Raw genomic sequence first — 16,330 nt, 5'->3', positions numbered from 1 at the left:
GCACTCTGAGCTCAGTTACTAAAAGCCTCCAATACAGTGTTCACACTAAACCTTTACAGTTTGAAATGGTTTGTTATAGTTGTTTGCCTGTACACAGCATGGGGAATAAACAGGAAGAATTAGAGATCTGTGTGCGGAGCCATCATCTCATTGCAGTTACAGAGACGGGATGGGATAGCTCGCATGACTGGAATGCTGTCATGGATGACTATGTGCTTTTTAGGAAAGACAGGCCAGGAAGGCGAGGTGGTGGACTTGCTCTTTATGTGAGGAAGCTCTCACTTCCTCACAGAGCGTGAGGAAGAATGTATGGAGCTCTGCCTCGGGGTGGATGAAGAGCAGGTTGAGAGCCTACGGGTAAGGATTAAAGGGCGGCCTAACATGGGTGACACGGTTGTGGGGGATTTACTACAGGCCACCTGATCAGGAAGAGGAAGTCGATGAGGCCTTCTACAGACAGCTGGAAGTAGCCTCACGATCACAGGCCCTGGTTCTCATGGGGGACTTCAACCACCCTGACATCTGCCGGGAAGAGAGCGCAGCTAGGCAGAAGTAGTCGAGGAGGTTCCTGCCGAGCATTGAGGATAACTTTTTGACACAGGTGGTGGAGACGCCAATGAGAGGTGTGCTGCTGGACCTTGTACTAACAAATAAAGAAGGTCTGGTCGGAGAGGTGAAGGTTGGGGGCAGCCTTGGCCGCAGTGACCACGAGATGGTGGAGTTCAGGATCCTACGAGGAGGGAGCAGGGCAATAAGTAGGAATGCAACGCTGGACTTCAGGAGAGCTAACTTGGGCCTCTTCAGGGACCTACTTGCAGGGATCTCATGGGGTAGGGCCCTAGAAGGAAGGAGGGGTCCAAGAAAGCTGGTTAATATTCAAGCATCACCTCCTCCAGGCTCAAGATCGGTGCATCCCTCTGAGGAAGAAGTCCAGCAAAATGGGCAGGAGACCTGCACGGATGAGCAAGGAACTCCTGGCAAAACTCCAGCAGAAGAAGGAAGTCTACAGAATGTGGCAAAGGGCACAGACCACTTGGGAGGAATACAGGGACGTTGTCAGAATGTGCAGGGATGCGACAAGGAAGGCTAAGACCCATCTGGATTTAAATCTGGCAAGGGATGTCAAGGACAACAAGAAGGACTCTTTCAAATACATCAATAGCAAAAGGAAGACTGGGGAAAACGTCGGCCCGCCGCTGAATGGGGCGGGTGCCCTGGTGACGAAGGATACGGAGAAGGCAGAGTTGCTGAATGCCTTCTTTGCTTCAGTCTTCGCTGCTAAGGCTCAGGAATTCCAGACCCTGGGGACAAGAGAGAAAGTCTGGAGGAAGGAAAACTCTGCCTTGGTCGAGGAGGATCGGGTTAGAGATCATTTGTCCAAGCTGGACATCCACATAGCCATGGGCCCTGATGGGATGCATCCACGAGTGCTGAGGGAGCTGGCGGATGTTATTGCTAGGCCTCTCTCCACCATCTTCGAAAGGTCCTGGAGAACAGGAGAGGTGCCTGAGGACTGGAAGAAAGCCAACCTCACGCCAGTCTTCAAAAAGGGCAAGGAGGAGGAGCCAGGAAACTACAGGCCTGTCAGCCTCACCTCTGTCCCTGCAAAGGTGATGGAACAGCTCATCTTGGAGATCCTCACTAAGCAGGTAGAGGACAAGAAGGTGATCAGGAGTAGTCAGCATGGATTCACCAAAGGGAAACCATGCTTGAGCAATCTGATGGCCTTCTCTGATGGGAATGACTGGCTGGGGAGATGAGGGCAGAGCAGCGGATGTTGTCTCCCTGGACTTCAGCAAGGCTTTGGACACTGTCTCCCATCACATCCTCATAGGTAAGCTCAGGAAGCGTGGGTTGGATGAGTGGACAGTGAAGTGGATTGAGAACTTTGGGTTCTCAGAGGGTTGTGGTCAGTGACACAGAGTCTTGGTGGAGGCCTGTAGCTCATGGTGTCCCCCAGGGGTCAGGACTGGGTCCAGTCTTGTTCAGCGTATTCATCAACGACCTGGAGGAAGGCACAGAGTGCACCCTCAGCAGGTCTGCTGATGATATTCAACTGGGGGGAGTGGCTGACCCACCAGAAGGCTGTGCTGCCATGCAGAGGGACCTGGACAGGCTGGAGAGCTGGGCGGAGAGGAACCTCCTGAGGTTCCACCAAGGCAAGTGCAGGGTCCTGCACCTGGGGAGGAATAACCCCATGCACCAGGACAGGCTGGGGGCTGACCTGCTGGGAAGCAGCTCTGCCGAGAAGGACCTGGGAGTCCTGCTGGACAACAAGTTCGGCATGAGGCAGCAATGCGCCCTTGTGGCCAAGAAGGCCAATGGGATCCTGGGCTGCATGAGGCAGAGTGTTGCCAGCAGGTGGAGGGAGGTGATGCTGGCCCTCTCCTCAGCCCTGGGGAGGCCTCACCTGGAGTCCTGTGTCCCATTCTGGGCTCCCCAGTACCAGAGAGACGTGGCACTACTGGAGAGAGTCCAGCGGAGGGCTACAAAGATGGTGAGGGGACTGGAGCACCTCTCCTCTGAAGAAAGGCTGAGGGAGCTCAGCCTGTTCAGCCTGGAGAAGAGAAGACTGAGAGGGGATCTGATCAATGCGTACAAGTATCTGAAGGGAGGGTGTCAAGAGGATGGGGCCAGACTCTTCTCCGTGGTGCCCAGCGACAGGACAAGAGGCAACGGGCACAAACTGAACCACAGGCAGTTCCATCTGAACCTGAGGAAAAACTTCTTTCCTGGGAGGGTGACAGGGCACTGGCACAGGTTGCCCAGAGAGGTAGTGGAGTCTCCTTCCCTGGAGATATTCAAAACCCGCCTGGACGTGATCCTGTGCAATGTGTTCTAGAGGACCCTGCTTGAGCAGGGGGGTTGGACTCGATGATCTCCAGAGGTCCCTTCCAACCTTGGCCATTCTGTGATTCTGCGTTATCCTGTGTTATTGCTTCATAGTTGCAAAAAGAAAAGTATTTATGAAGTAATTTATATGCTCAAACAGATAAATTACACGTGTTTTTTCACAGTTCTTAAGTATATATTGGCACAGGCATACATCACTGAAAGAATGGCAGGTATCCATTGTCAGAATTGTACAGCTCTTCTTTTTTGACGCATGTTTCTCTTTGTCCAGAATAACCACAAGCGAAGGAAGACTGTCAAAGATGACAAAGGGAAGAAGAGAAACAACAACTCAGCATTTAGTGAGGAAGGTAAAGAAGGTATGATGAAACAAGCCCTGCTGGACCAGGTAATGCTATTATCAGGTATCAGCAGGTTATTAGATACCTTAAACTGCTGGATTTAAGGATTTCTAAGTAAGTAGCAAAGAAACAGCTCTGTTGTCCAAGGGCAAGAACTCCTTGTTTAGTAGCTAGATGCCAAGATAATTTCTGTGGTGGAGTCCCAAGATCATTCCTTGGTTTAGCTGATAAGGGAACTGATTCTGATATCAGCTGTGGTTATTTTACCTATCTCTTTAATTCATTCATTTATTTTTATTCTTTATTTATCTCTTTGTGGGCAAGAGGAGAAAATTGGACCAAATAGGCTAATGCTGAAGACAGTCTTCAAAAAACCTGTTCTACCTACATATATAAGGCTAAGGGAAAGGAGATGAGATTTTTAGGTGTGGTATCATGTTGTTACTGTGCTCCAGCACTCAACTGTTTGTAATAGTTTGCAGATGGTAGTCTCCAGAGGACGGGCAGTAGGGAATTATTTGGCCATTTTGAGTTTAGAATATTCACCTGCACTTTAAACAATAACCAACCTAGATTAACTTAAGCATTAAAGGGATGGTATTTATCAATATTTATTTACATAATGACATATGCAAATATGTGATATGACAGAAAACTGTTTTGAGGTTTTTCCCCTTTGGCATGCAGTGTTGTGGGAAATTCTCTCAATATCTGCTTCTAGTGGTTAATGCCTTCTTCTAGCATTTCCTCCAACAGAGTGCGGTGATGAATCAGGAGCTCACTGTCCTGGGTCTCAGCTCAGATATTGCTCACAACTAAAAGACTTGCCTTTACCTGAAGTTTGTGAGACAGTGGCATGCAGTAGCATGGCAGCTATAATTTTGTAGTGCCAGAGGATGTAACTGTACACAGTTGAAAAGACACTTTTTGGTTGGAAGTTTAAATGTACTTTCCTTTCAGAAAGCTAAGTTCTATCACTTTTTTTTGTTGTACTATTGTATCTCTTACTGTACATTGCTATTTAGCAAGGTAGGTAGCTGAAATCACATCTCTGTACATTTTCTTTGGGGATGTCTGACGTATGAAAACCATATATGAAGGCAGTTAGCAATACAGTCTCCAAAGTGGGCTTCAAGGCATGCAGGTATCAGAAGCTCAAAGGAGGGAAGTTCCTCTGCTGTAAAAGGTGGGTGGGCAGGCATCCACTGTTACTAAATGAAAGCCTGATCAATGTTGCCATCTGCTGGGGGATTGTCATAATACTTGCCAATTGTGTGCAGCTGAAGAATACTATTTTCAGAGATTTATACTCTCTAGTTTGAATGTACACAGACAACTGTGTACAAGCCAGCAGCATATTGCCACCTAACAAAGAAAAGTCTCCTGCCTGAATTTTTTCTTGCTGCGTTTGAAGAAAAGAGGCTTGCAGAAGTTGGAGAAGAAAATGAAGCTTATAGGCTAAACCTGTTGCTACATCCTCTTTTCCCCAGGAAAAAAAGCATCATTATGGACATTATCTTCAAGCAGTTACTGCTAGTCTGTAACATCTTTATGTTTCTTTGTAAAGAATTCTGTATACAATATTTTTGCTTCTATTCACCAAAACATTCAGAAATCTTGATTTCTGATTTAGCCAAATAGTAGTTACTTCAAAGAAAGTATTATTATTTATCTGCTCCTAGGAAACCCACAACACTGAAGAAAAGGTATGCCCCATCTTCTTTGATGTATTAACTGTTTCTTATAGTAACAAAATACAGATAAATTTCCTGGGTATATCGTACAACGGCATTTCTGTCTGTCTCTTTAAAGGCACTATTAAACAAGTATGTGAAAAGACTGTTCAAAAGGTTTCTATAATTTAAAGCAGTTTCAACTTGCTGTACAACTTGAACTGCTTCAGCTTTCTCTTTCAGAATCTTTGTCTATCCAGGATATATATGTCTATATCTCAATAAAGATGGAAAATATATATGTATTTAACAAAAAATGCACAAATTAGTTCATATGAGACACTTTTTTTTTTCCAGTACCACCTTGAAATGTGTAAGGATCTCTACAGACAAAGAAATGCCACGTATGTGCATTACCGAGACTTGCTGAATAAGAAAGTTCAAAAGCAGCGAATTCAGATTCAAATGTCTGATTGTAGGCTCAAGCAAAATCTTGAACAGCAAAGAAGAAGAAAGGTAAGAAATTGTTTGAGGGACATGAGAATGCTGGGGAGAAGGAGTAACATAGCACGAAGGTTGTAGCCAATATTTATTAATGAGACTGGAGTGTTCATGCGAAGTTCCACATGCTTTCAGTTACTGGAAATCAATGTACTTTTCAAGGTAGGGAATTTTGTTAGAAAGTCAGTTTTTTGCAAGGAGCAAAATGGCCAAAAAGACTAAGAGGTCCTGTTAAGACATGGTTGGAAAGCAGATGTCAGAAAAACTGCCTTTCTGGAGTCGTTAGTAATTAAGCAGAGCTGATGTGGTCAAGCTGTGTGCTTTCTTCACCAGAATAGCGCAGTGACACTTGTATTCCTGAAAGATTTCTTCTGAACTGTGTCACTGTGCATTATGTTTTGAAAGAATTCCATAACAAGACAGTAGTGGAATCATATCTAGTAGCAACTCTTAAAAGGAGAACAAATAAAACAATTTTTTTGCCTTGCCTTCTGATGTCTGAACATTAAGTATTAAAGATTCATTTATATCTCTCAAAATTTATATCTATTCTTACAATGTCTTTGTGTTGCAAGAAAAAAAAGGATGACTTCTTCCTTCCCTCCACTTCAGTGGAGGTGTGAAATTTTTTGAATTAGTGGAAGAAATTTTGCTTTCAGAAATGCTTTACTCATGTCTTCCTTTGAAAGCTTTTGTCCTAGTTTAAAGATTTTGCGGATGCAGTCCTTTCAAACACACGCTTTAGATATTACTACCCGCAATGTACTTTTTTTGGAGTGCAGGAAAGGATTTTCTATCTTTGGTTCAGCAAAAATGGATAGATCAGCACTGAAGGCCAGGATTATTAAGATGCAAATTCAGCATAGATGCATACATGCTTTAGCAATTCATGCATAACAGTAAAGAATAAGCAGATTTAAAAGCACAGTAAATGATTGTGTACAACAAAAAATACCACACAGTAAAAATAAGATAAATGAGATAAAAGGGAAGGAAGGCAGTTTTGTAACAGTAAGTACAATAAGTACCCTTTCCCCCCTCCAAAATAGGTGCAAAGAAGCAAGCGTATAAGATGATAAAACCACTTTTCTAGTTATCACACTGTCATGGAAAATATAACCTACTAAGAGAAAGAAATGCGGGTATGTTCCCTTTTCTTGCTTTAGTATGATAGACAAATACATTCTGAAATATATGTGCAATAAAATAGGATCTTTTAGTAGCAGCCAGATTTAAACTGCTGTGCTTAGAACCCACAGATAACCCAGCAAACTCCAAACAGATTTTATAGCTTGCAATTCACCAAATGCCAATTGTGGAAATCTGCTTCCTGTCTGTCACTCGAGTTGCTAACAGTGGTATCCTTTTATAGACTCTGTTTCCTTAGCAGTTGCTTCTTTTTTCCTCGGGAGAGGAGAAAGCCCTCAAATTTTCACTGTTAGGCATTTCCTATTTGCTGTAAGCACTGGGGAACAATCCTGCATTGAGTGAATTGGCACGATTATTTCAGGAGTCTTCCCATAAAATTTAAAATCCGAGTGGACTTCAAGATTTTTATATAGCTTAGTAGCTTTGGTCAGTCAGTTTGGCTGTATAATAGCCTTTGTTATGTGGTAAGAAGTCTCAAGTTGTATGCATAAAGATTTTCTTTCCTGCAGGTGTTTGTTTAGTATAGATATGAATTTCCCCATGCTATCTGAGGCTGTTATTGCTTAGCTTGTGATTCTGTGTTTAGAAAAGCTCGTTAAGCTGGCTCACTGACAGGAATATAGTTAGTTCTCACAACATTTATAAACTCAGATTCTTTCAGAGCAGTGATCTAAGTAATATTTTAGCCTGCAGGCAGGAACGTCTCTCTTCCTTTCCTCTCTGTCATTTGCTGCTGCTTCTGTCAGCTCTTGGATTTTGCAGTGCGTTACCCTCTTTCCCCTTAGCAAAGGTTTCTCGTTGGTATCCTCGTTTCTTCACACTAGTTATTCCACTTGCAGGGTCTGTGAAGACATGAACGTGTTTGCTTCTGAAATAGATGCCACAAATCAGTCTAGCACTTCTTTCTAATTTTAATGGAGATGAGCTACTAGTTGTAATTTCTTGAATCTCTCAGTTAGGATGTAGGGAGACCATAAATCTTAAAGTAACAAACATTCCCAAATCCCATGCTTTGAAGTGAACAGGAGCTCCTGGGTAATCAGCACTTTTGGGAAACAAGCCGCTTAACTAGGTGTCCGAAGCCATTACACCCATTTTTTTTGAAAACTTTGGCCGCAGTGTTTAAGGAAACCTACAACAAAAAAGTTGGAATGGTGTGAGCAGCAGCTTCTCTGAAAAGCGTCAGACAAAGCGGATGGATACTATAGAGTCCAAACTCAGCACTCCTGCAGCATTTGACCTTGGTTTACTGATGTTGTTAGATTTTGGGTTTTATTGTATTTATGGTTGTTAGATTTGGCTTGGTGGTAGGGATGTTGGGGTTTGTTTATTTTCAATTTTATTATGAGAAAAACAGGAATAATCTAAAACAAGTGTAAGATACTTAAATATTTATTTTTAAGTGTTCTCCATCAGAGCTTTACATTCTGTTTCCTAAATCTTTCCCCTCCTATTCTCACTTGTCTCATGTGGAAGTGGTGTGTCAGGAAGCACATAACTGATCCCACCTTACAGTCAGGATTTGATGATGGGATGGGGTGTTCTAAGCAATTGCTGTCAACCTGTGCTAAAACACAATTCTTTAAAGTGTGTAACATAAGTATGGAGTATGTTGTTATATTCTTATCCTTGCTTCCTCATTTGTGTCTTAATTGTGAAAATTCGTTTCATCTCCATAGATGCCATAGATGAACAGCAAATTTAACAAGTTATGCTGTGCACTTTTACCTGTACTGGAGAGTTTGTCCTGAAGGACTAGTGCAGTTCTCCTGGTAGATAAACTGTGTAAGCAGTATACTGAAACATGGATGAGAAAGTAGACTGACGCCTGATAATTCCTTGGAGGTCAGTTAGGGAGAGAAGGGAAGAAAAGCAAGAGAAGTACCATGCCTATCGTCTGTTAATAGATAATATTGTGGTACCGGTATTGATGTTTTTACCTCAGTATAAAGTCTTCAGCCTTAGTCAGGCGGTTCTTGAAGGCTGACTCTTTTTGCAGCCAGTATGCAGCAACGTGGCTTATGAGATTAGTAACACACATGGTAAGGAACTTGCTTTTTGATGTGATACCTGTGCTCTGGCCCCTAACACTTTGTAAAATCATGATGGGGAGGTACTTATATTTCATGTTAGGTGATTGTTCTGTCTCTCTTCCTGCACTGAGTCTTGTGTGGGTCCACAGGCATCAGAGCACTATGGAGAAGTAGTATGAACTGAAGCTACCTTAGTAGAGGATGCAAGGGGCATTCCCTGTGCTAGGAATTATAGTATTTCACTATTGCTTGTGAATTTACACCATTATTTGTGTGTCAGGTCCTTTGCAGGTTGGACTGGAAAGACCAGCAATCTGAGTCCCCCCGCCTTGTAACCACATGATCTGGACCTTCACTAGGTGGTGATGGTGGTTGAGTTTTGAGGTGGTGATGGGTCCCTTGGGGTTGTATTCTGGCAGCCTGCAAGGCTGGTGGCTCTGCTGTGTGTGTGCTTCTCTTGATGTAAGAGGACATTTGGGAACAAATCATCCTTATTCTGAAGGCAGTGTTATTGCTTGAGTGCCAGCCATGTGGAATTTGTGGGCTCCAGGATTATCTTGGCTTTTTTCATTTGTTTTTTTCTGTGATATTCTTATTCTTTTCTGTGATATTCTGTGGTAGTCTATTTCTGCGATATTATTCTTTTTCTATGATAGTCTATTCTTATTCTTTCTGTGATACTCTTGCAGTTCTTTGCAGCATTGTATGCAACGATGTGATGAAGTTCGGTATTTCTTTCATGCTATGTTTTGTTGACTAGGAGGGTTTTAATCATGTAATTGCATGAATTCCACAAGATCATGACTAATATTCTCTTTTTTTCTTCCCCTCCCCTCCTCATCCTTGGTTTCTTTGAATGTAATTAATTATGGTAGAACATGGTGTAAGATGATTCCAGGGAGGAAGTAAATGCAAGCATCCAACATTTTTAGATACAAATTCCTAATTCCATAATATTCTTACTTTAGCGTATTAGGAAAATTTAAGTTCAAAATATCTACCTTGAATATTATGGCAAATAAAGAAATAAACTAAGTATTTCAGTAAACTACACTCATTTCAATTGTAAGTGCTTCCAGACAGATATCATCATCTCAAACACATCAACAAGCCTTTATTTTTAAGTCTATAGGCATCATACTTTTTTAAAAATAAATTTCAAAACAAAGGAAATGCTGAAGTGACTTGTCATAAGACTGAATACAACTAATCAGCCCAAGGGTACCAATAAATACATAAATGAAAACAGATACATGATGTATACTCTTTAAAATAATAAAAAGGTCAACAGAGCATTTGCAGCCAGAATTACGGAATGCCTTTCTAGTGGAAATATTTGATTGTGCATCCACTATAGAACTGAGTGATCATTCTTGCCTCGGTTCAGGGAAGAAAAGTATCCCTGCTCAGGGTAGTCTTTGATACTTACAGACTTCAAGTTAAGCAAGCGTTTTAAATGCTACTTAGAATGCGACCTCTTATGTAGCACACTCCTAATTCAGACTCTGGGTTTTACTTTTCTTGTGCTTTTTGGTCTTACAATCTGCTTGCATCACCAAGAAAGCAGTATCAGAAGTACACAACCTAGAAACTGAGGTTATTTATACTGAAGCTGTGAATTTCCATTTCCAATTTACTGTTCTAATAATTTCATGGCTTTCATTTCGAGACTATGAAGACCATCAACGTGTCTCATCTTTCCCATGCTTTGGCCTTCCCTCCCAGTGTACAAGATGTTTATTGCTATTAGTGTCTTGAAACAACGCTGCTTCTGAGAGAGGGGGGAGTTGAAAAATTAAAGGAATGGCAGTCAGCATGGGACAAGATAGGTGAAGTGCATCAGCTCTCACAGACAAACCTTGCAACAGTTAACATCTGTGGGGACATTTTAAGACAAATGTATGGTTTGAACAACTGGAATTTAATTTTCTGTTTGGATGTTAGTTTAAATGTTCTTTGAAAAGTAAAATTGAGCAAAAATCAGAGGAAAAAGAGAAACCCTCCTAACAGAAGCTGCTTTGATGGAATTTTCTATTTTTAAATAATGAAAAGAGCTTTTACTTCTATTGTATAAGTTTTAAAATCTGTAAATTGCATAAAGTATCTTGTACCCTGATGATACCTGTCTTTTAAAATATATAGTCTGTTTCCACAGAGAAAATGACATTTATACTCTATACACTAGCCTAACAAGAGAAAAGTGTGGTTTTTATGATATAAGTGGAACCAACATTATTATTGTAATATTAAATATCCCCAGATCAAGCAAGTTAAGTTGTTGTAGCCTTGCTTTTCTTTTTGTTTGCATCATGCAAGCCACAGAAATCAGTTCATCTTTCATGTGACTGACTCGTAACTGATATGACTACACTGAGAAGGACACTACTGTTATCAGTACTGTTTCCAGACTCTTTGAGGCACTTCTGTGGGCTGCTAAGGTTTGTCTTCACTGGTAAAAAAGATGTCAGTTGCCACGATGCAAAAACACAAGCTTGAGCTCTCCTGTGGTACTGTGAGGTGAATTTGCCAAGGCTAGTCTCCATGCTCACTTCAGCAACTTTACCTCAGGGTAAAATCATAGGGCCTCATCTTCACAGTGTGCTTTGTTTTTACATTGTAGTGGCTCGTACATGTTATTTTTGCTAAGAGAGAGAGAATGTACTGAAAAGAAGCCCTGAGTGTGCTGCTGAAGGAAGACGATCTTTTGCTGACTTGAGTGTCAGGTCTAGCCAGAGGCAGCAGGCAGGACTCAGGTTGGAGCTAGCAATGGTAAGATGTTCTCTGTGGCTAGATCAGCTTTCACAGATTTTCCTAATGCTGGAGCTGCTTCAGCCGCTCTGATGTTGGGATCCCTGACAAATGAAATCAGAATTAGCTTATGTTTGCCTAGAAATGCTGTACGTTTCAACTTTGATTGCAGTATTGACACTGCCTAAAGAAAATGTGCTTTTCCTAATAGTTCAAATAGCCTAGGACCCTTCCACAAAGCCTTCAGCCATTGGTTAAGTGGATTCAGTTAGGTCATGTTAAATAACTGAAGTGCTATTCTTCCCATGTGCTCTGTAGCAGCTCCCACGTGCCCGACTTTAAGCCGAGCCCATTAGGGTTTGTATGAATGGTTGGCAAGTGGTTGGGTTAAACTTGGCTTGATTTTGCACTGGCAGGCTAGTTTCATGAGATTAAGGATGATGTTAGGCAAAGGGTAATACAGACTCTGCTGGTTTCAAAAGATACTGCCTGAAGCAGGCATGGCAAGGTGGGCTTGGAGTGTTGTCTGAAAAACATCCAAAGTGATGGAGGACACCTGGCTAATTGCTGCAGATGTGCGTGCTGTTGGTTAAGGTCCCACTGCCCCCAGTATAGAATGCAACCAGTACTGCGTTTGTATCTATTTTGTATGTTACCCCAGCACGTATATGTCTGTACATGCAATCTGTATTATTGGCTGAGCTCTTGGTTATGACTTGCCATTGTTGGGGCTATGTCATTGGGGCCTCAAAGTCTGAAGAGAAACACCAGCTTAAGTTTTCTGTTCTTCCAGTATCTCAAGCTTGTTTAAAGTGAGTATCTCCACAGTGACTTGTATAGCTGGATGTAATGCTAATCAGAATAATCTGAAAATAAACTAAAAAAATTCCTGATAAATATTTTTCTTCTGACCCAGATCTAGCTATATAGCAGACCATAGTTGTAGAGATGAGTAGGTCAGTTCAGCTCTTCTTTTGTAAAGGTTTGTATGTGCCAAATACAAATCATGTTCATTGGCAGGAGTGTCCGCATGCATATGCAGCCACAGGGAGCCACAGGGTGTTTCAGGTATGGAGGGGATGGAAAGGGAGCAAACAGTGGTGAAAATAAGGAAAAACACATTTAAATGAGTGACCACAGTTACTGACAAAGAACTTTTGAATCATCTTTATCCCTCTGCAATTTTAACTAGAAATACTTGAGACATATTGGAACACTTACATAGCTAAAGCTTTTCAATTTAAAATTACTCAATATCAGAGTTTCCTTCACCAGCAAACCCATTTTTGTTGTTTCTCAGAAATATCAAGATTCTTTTAGTGTGTGGAATTAAAACCACCCTAGATCAGTGGACTAAAGACTAGTATAAAATTATTACATTATTTGGCCAGTATGCTTTGAATTAAAGATTCTGAGGACTTATTAACACAGCAAATGGCGGTGGCACCGTGGAATGAGGCACAAAGGCTTCTAGTTAGTTACATGGGCATTTTAATTCGGATCAGCAGTGCACTTGAAGTGAACCTCCTAGTTGTGTCTGCCTGGCACTGCTTGGTTCACACCATGGAGCAAGGTTGAGGCCAGACTGGATTTCTTCCAGGTGAAGCTAAGCTACAGGATGTGCTGTTGCTAGTGGGTGTTCAGTCAATAGATGCAGATTAGAGGTAGCCCAAAGTGAAAATCCAGCGAGGACGTTGCATCCTCAGCACAGACACTCATTCCACAGCTTCCACTTCTGTTGTGCTGTGCTGCTTGCTAATGTGGCTGTGGCCACAGATGTGCACCCAGAATCTGCTACTTTTGTTGCTTTTGAAGTGTCTGCAGTGCATGTTAGATGGTGTAAAATACTTGATCCGTTTTTTATACTGATGGGACCTGGAGAACTGTATTTAGATCTTAAAAATCTTTGGCTCAGATATGTAATGATTTAATATGTGAGCAAATACTTGCTCATTTTTAATCTTGATAGCTGTTTATTTCTAGCACATAAAATAATACACAGACTGCAGGCCAGATTGTGCCAGTCAGTATTAAAAAACAAACAAAATCTATCGAAATAAAGGACAGGGAAATTTGGGAAGTTTCCCTCAGGTGTTTTTTTCAGAAGAACAAATTTCAGAGGCTGTGGAGGAGGAAGGGGGAAACTGAACTGTTACCTATATAGACCTGAGTCTGTCTTTTCACCTAGAACTTACTGATGGGAGCAGGGTTTTGTTCTGGCAGAATGCCTGAAAATATCTGTTTCTCTGTCAGTTGCAGTATTACAGGAGAACCACCCCCCCCCCCCCCCCCCAAAGTTTGTCACCTGTGAAGCAAGGCATTTAAATATGTGCTTTAATGCTTCTTGAAGTTCACTGCTTTTCTGAACCCAATCTTAGGGTTGCTCTGTGTATGCAACAGGTTATACACAGGGGAGTGCAAGTGAGCGCACATATACAGTGCGTATGCTTTACTTTGCTCATTGCCTGCAGATCCGCAGCCTTTGACTATCTGTGAGCTGGCATCGTTAGAAACTAGGCTGTGAAAACATAATGTGTGCCCTGTTGAGCTCCGTGGTGTCTCTCTGTGTTTCTGTTTTACGATCCTTTAACAACTCTCTAGCCTTCTCAGTACTTGAATTACTGGAAGACAGCACCAAACTCCGGGATTAGGTAGAGTGAAATGGTAATGAACTGACAAGGAAATGAAAGCTCTTTGCTCCTCTCCTCAACCATTTTGATTTTTCAGTAAGATTATTAGCATGATAGGATTATACCTGTATTTCAAATTATGTGTTCCTTTAAATGCTGTGTAGGCTGAGGTTTCAGTTGTGATTGCAACAGCTACTTATTAACAGCTAAATAACTAAATATGGTGCTGACAGATATGTCAACTAGCCACAGCAACGTGCTGAAAGGCAAATCTCATATCTACATTTTTACTTGCTTTGTGAAGTCAGGCTCTGATATTTTTTTAGATCTATATTTACTTTAAATCGGGTGCTTGTTTGGTCACGTTGCTACATATTCTTCCCCTTTTTGCAAATAAGTGACGTGAGGAGGGAAAGCTCTAATGGAGAGGACAGTCGGAGATGAACAGAGAAAAACAATAAATGCACTGTGTGCCCCTTTCTCACCTTATTTGAACTGTTTAGTTTATTTGGGACTTGTGAAGTAGGACAGCAAGTGGCTGTTGTCTTTCCCGTGAAGGGAGAAACTGGGCTGGTGACAGAAGACTGTGTGTGTTACTGGCCTGAAGCTGAATTTTTCAATTCCTCTGACAGCTAGCCCTGCAAGAATGCCAGGTGCAAATCTAAATGAAGCATTGAGTATCAACCCGTTATTGAAAGTAAATACTAGTGGTTTAAAACTACTTTCAGGCTAAAAGAGGTAGGAGACAATCAGGATCCAGTTGATCAGAATAGTTTTTCGTTATGAGTTTTTTTGTTTGTATGGAGAACGCTGCATTTACTTACCTAGCGTGGAGAGAAAGAAGTGATGCTATCTGTTTTAGTAGTGCAAGAGGTACCATTGATGAGTATTAACAACAAAAGCTGTTCTTGTTGTTTGCGTGAATATTCTGCTAAATCTAAACAGAAACCTTGCACCATTGAAGAGCAACTGATGTGACAAACTATATTGTCTCTAGTTGACACTGTAGTGTTGGATGAAGTGGAGCAGAGAGACAAAGAAGTTTCTCCTGTGGGTTTGTGCCTCAAGATGGCTCTTAGGACTTCATCTTTGTACTCTGGAGTGATAGTATGTTTTGGCCTTTTTCCTTTGGCCAGCACTGATGGATCTGTCCTTTGCTTGGTAACCTGCTGCCACAAAATCTGTTAGATTTTTTTTTTTTTAAATCTACCTCTGTCTCCGTCTCTCATATTTGAATAAAATTAGCTAACAGGTTTGCAACAAATAATTCCTTAACACCCAGAATGTGGCTGCGTGAACCTCTTTTATTTAGAAAAACAGGCAAAAACAAAAAAAAATCTGACTGCAATAGAGTCAAACAGTGACCTACAACTTGTATGATGGCAACTGTAATGATTTTTTTCTTAGAGAGTGTAAAGTTTGATTTTCTTCATAAGCCCAAATATAATTTAACTGTAGTGTGAAATTTTTGCAAGTGTGTACAAATATGTATTGTAAATCTATATAATTCTCCCTAGCGTCATAGCATGGGATTCCTCTTAACATTAGCTGTTAAAAGTTAAGCATTCCTCCTAAGCTACTCATCTAAGGCACCCCCTCTCCCATATGGTTGATGGCAATGGCAGGATGATTCATCTCACCTATTTTAGTCACCTATCTTAGAATGGGATAAATTGCAATTTGGAGGCACTTATCTCTCTTGCTTGACCACAGGAGCCTATATGACTGGCTTAGACTAGCACCTGACTTTTAGGTGGCTATATACCAGGAAGATCACCTCCTTTGTTCTCAGCATATAAACTGTAGTTTTCAAAGATGTCTTGTCAGTGCTGAAAGCTTTACTTTAGATATATATGCATATAGTTGCACAAAAACCACAGTCTTTGGTATTAAATGGAGTTTTGTGCATGGATTTGTGTACACATAAATGATCGGTACTTGAGCATATAATTTTATATGATTTACCTCCAAATTCCTTTCTGAGAAGTAGCAAGACAGAACTGAAATCTGTATATGCAAGCGCAGTCGTGCAGCTAGTGTAGCTCCCTTCCCAGAGAGGAATGGGGTAGATGTCACTGTAATTTGTAAAACTTCCACCAGTCTGGTACATGGGACAGGCTGATCTGAGTTACTCTCAGATGGAGTAAGTAATCCTTGTTAGGGAAAATTTGGTAAGTTTCCACCGTAGCCATATGCATTTGGCTATGAAGGAGAACGTTTGAGCTTGTGTGCAGTTACAGAGCTGCAGATCAGCAGCTTTCACCTCTGCTAAATTCTGTGATAGGTCTAGATCTGTGGCAACTGGCAAGCTGCTTAGGCTTTCTGTGCCCCTTCTGTAGTGTTTTTCTGTATTCCCAGGAAACCGCAATACCTGTAGTCTGAGTATACTAATTTCCAGTTAT

General features: G+C 41.5%; 1 protein-coding gene across 7 annotated transcripts in view; it reads left to right on the top strand.

Moving 5' to 3' along the window:
• Positions 1–16,330, top strand: part of LOC104147946 (uncharacterized) — a 69,506-nt gene that overhangs the window by 14,422 nt on the left and 38,754 nt on the right. For 5 of the 7 annotated variants that reach the window (XM_068938936.1, XM_009680891.2, XM_068938934.1 and 2 more), the window contains exons 3-4: positions 3,125–3,241; positions 5,225–5,383. In XM_068938936.1, the coding sequence (XP_068795037.1) occupies positions 3,125–3,241; positions 5,225–5,383 (276 nt within the window). The remainder of the gene's footprint in view (positions 1–3,124; positions 3,242–5,224; positions 5,384–16,330) is intronic. The other 2 variants (XM_068938939.1, XM_068938937.1) reach the window with 1 other exon arrangement.

The sequence above is a fragment of the Struthio camelus genome, chromosome 3 (assembly GCF_040807025.1).
Source record: "Struthio camelus isolate bStrCam1 chromosome 3, bStrCam1.hap1, whole genome shotgun sequence".
Lineage (NCBI taxonomy): Eukaryota > Metazoa > Chordata > Aves > Struthioniformes > Struthionidae > Struthio > Struthio camelus.
This window is presented reverse-complemented; position numbering and strand designations above follow the sequence as displayed.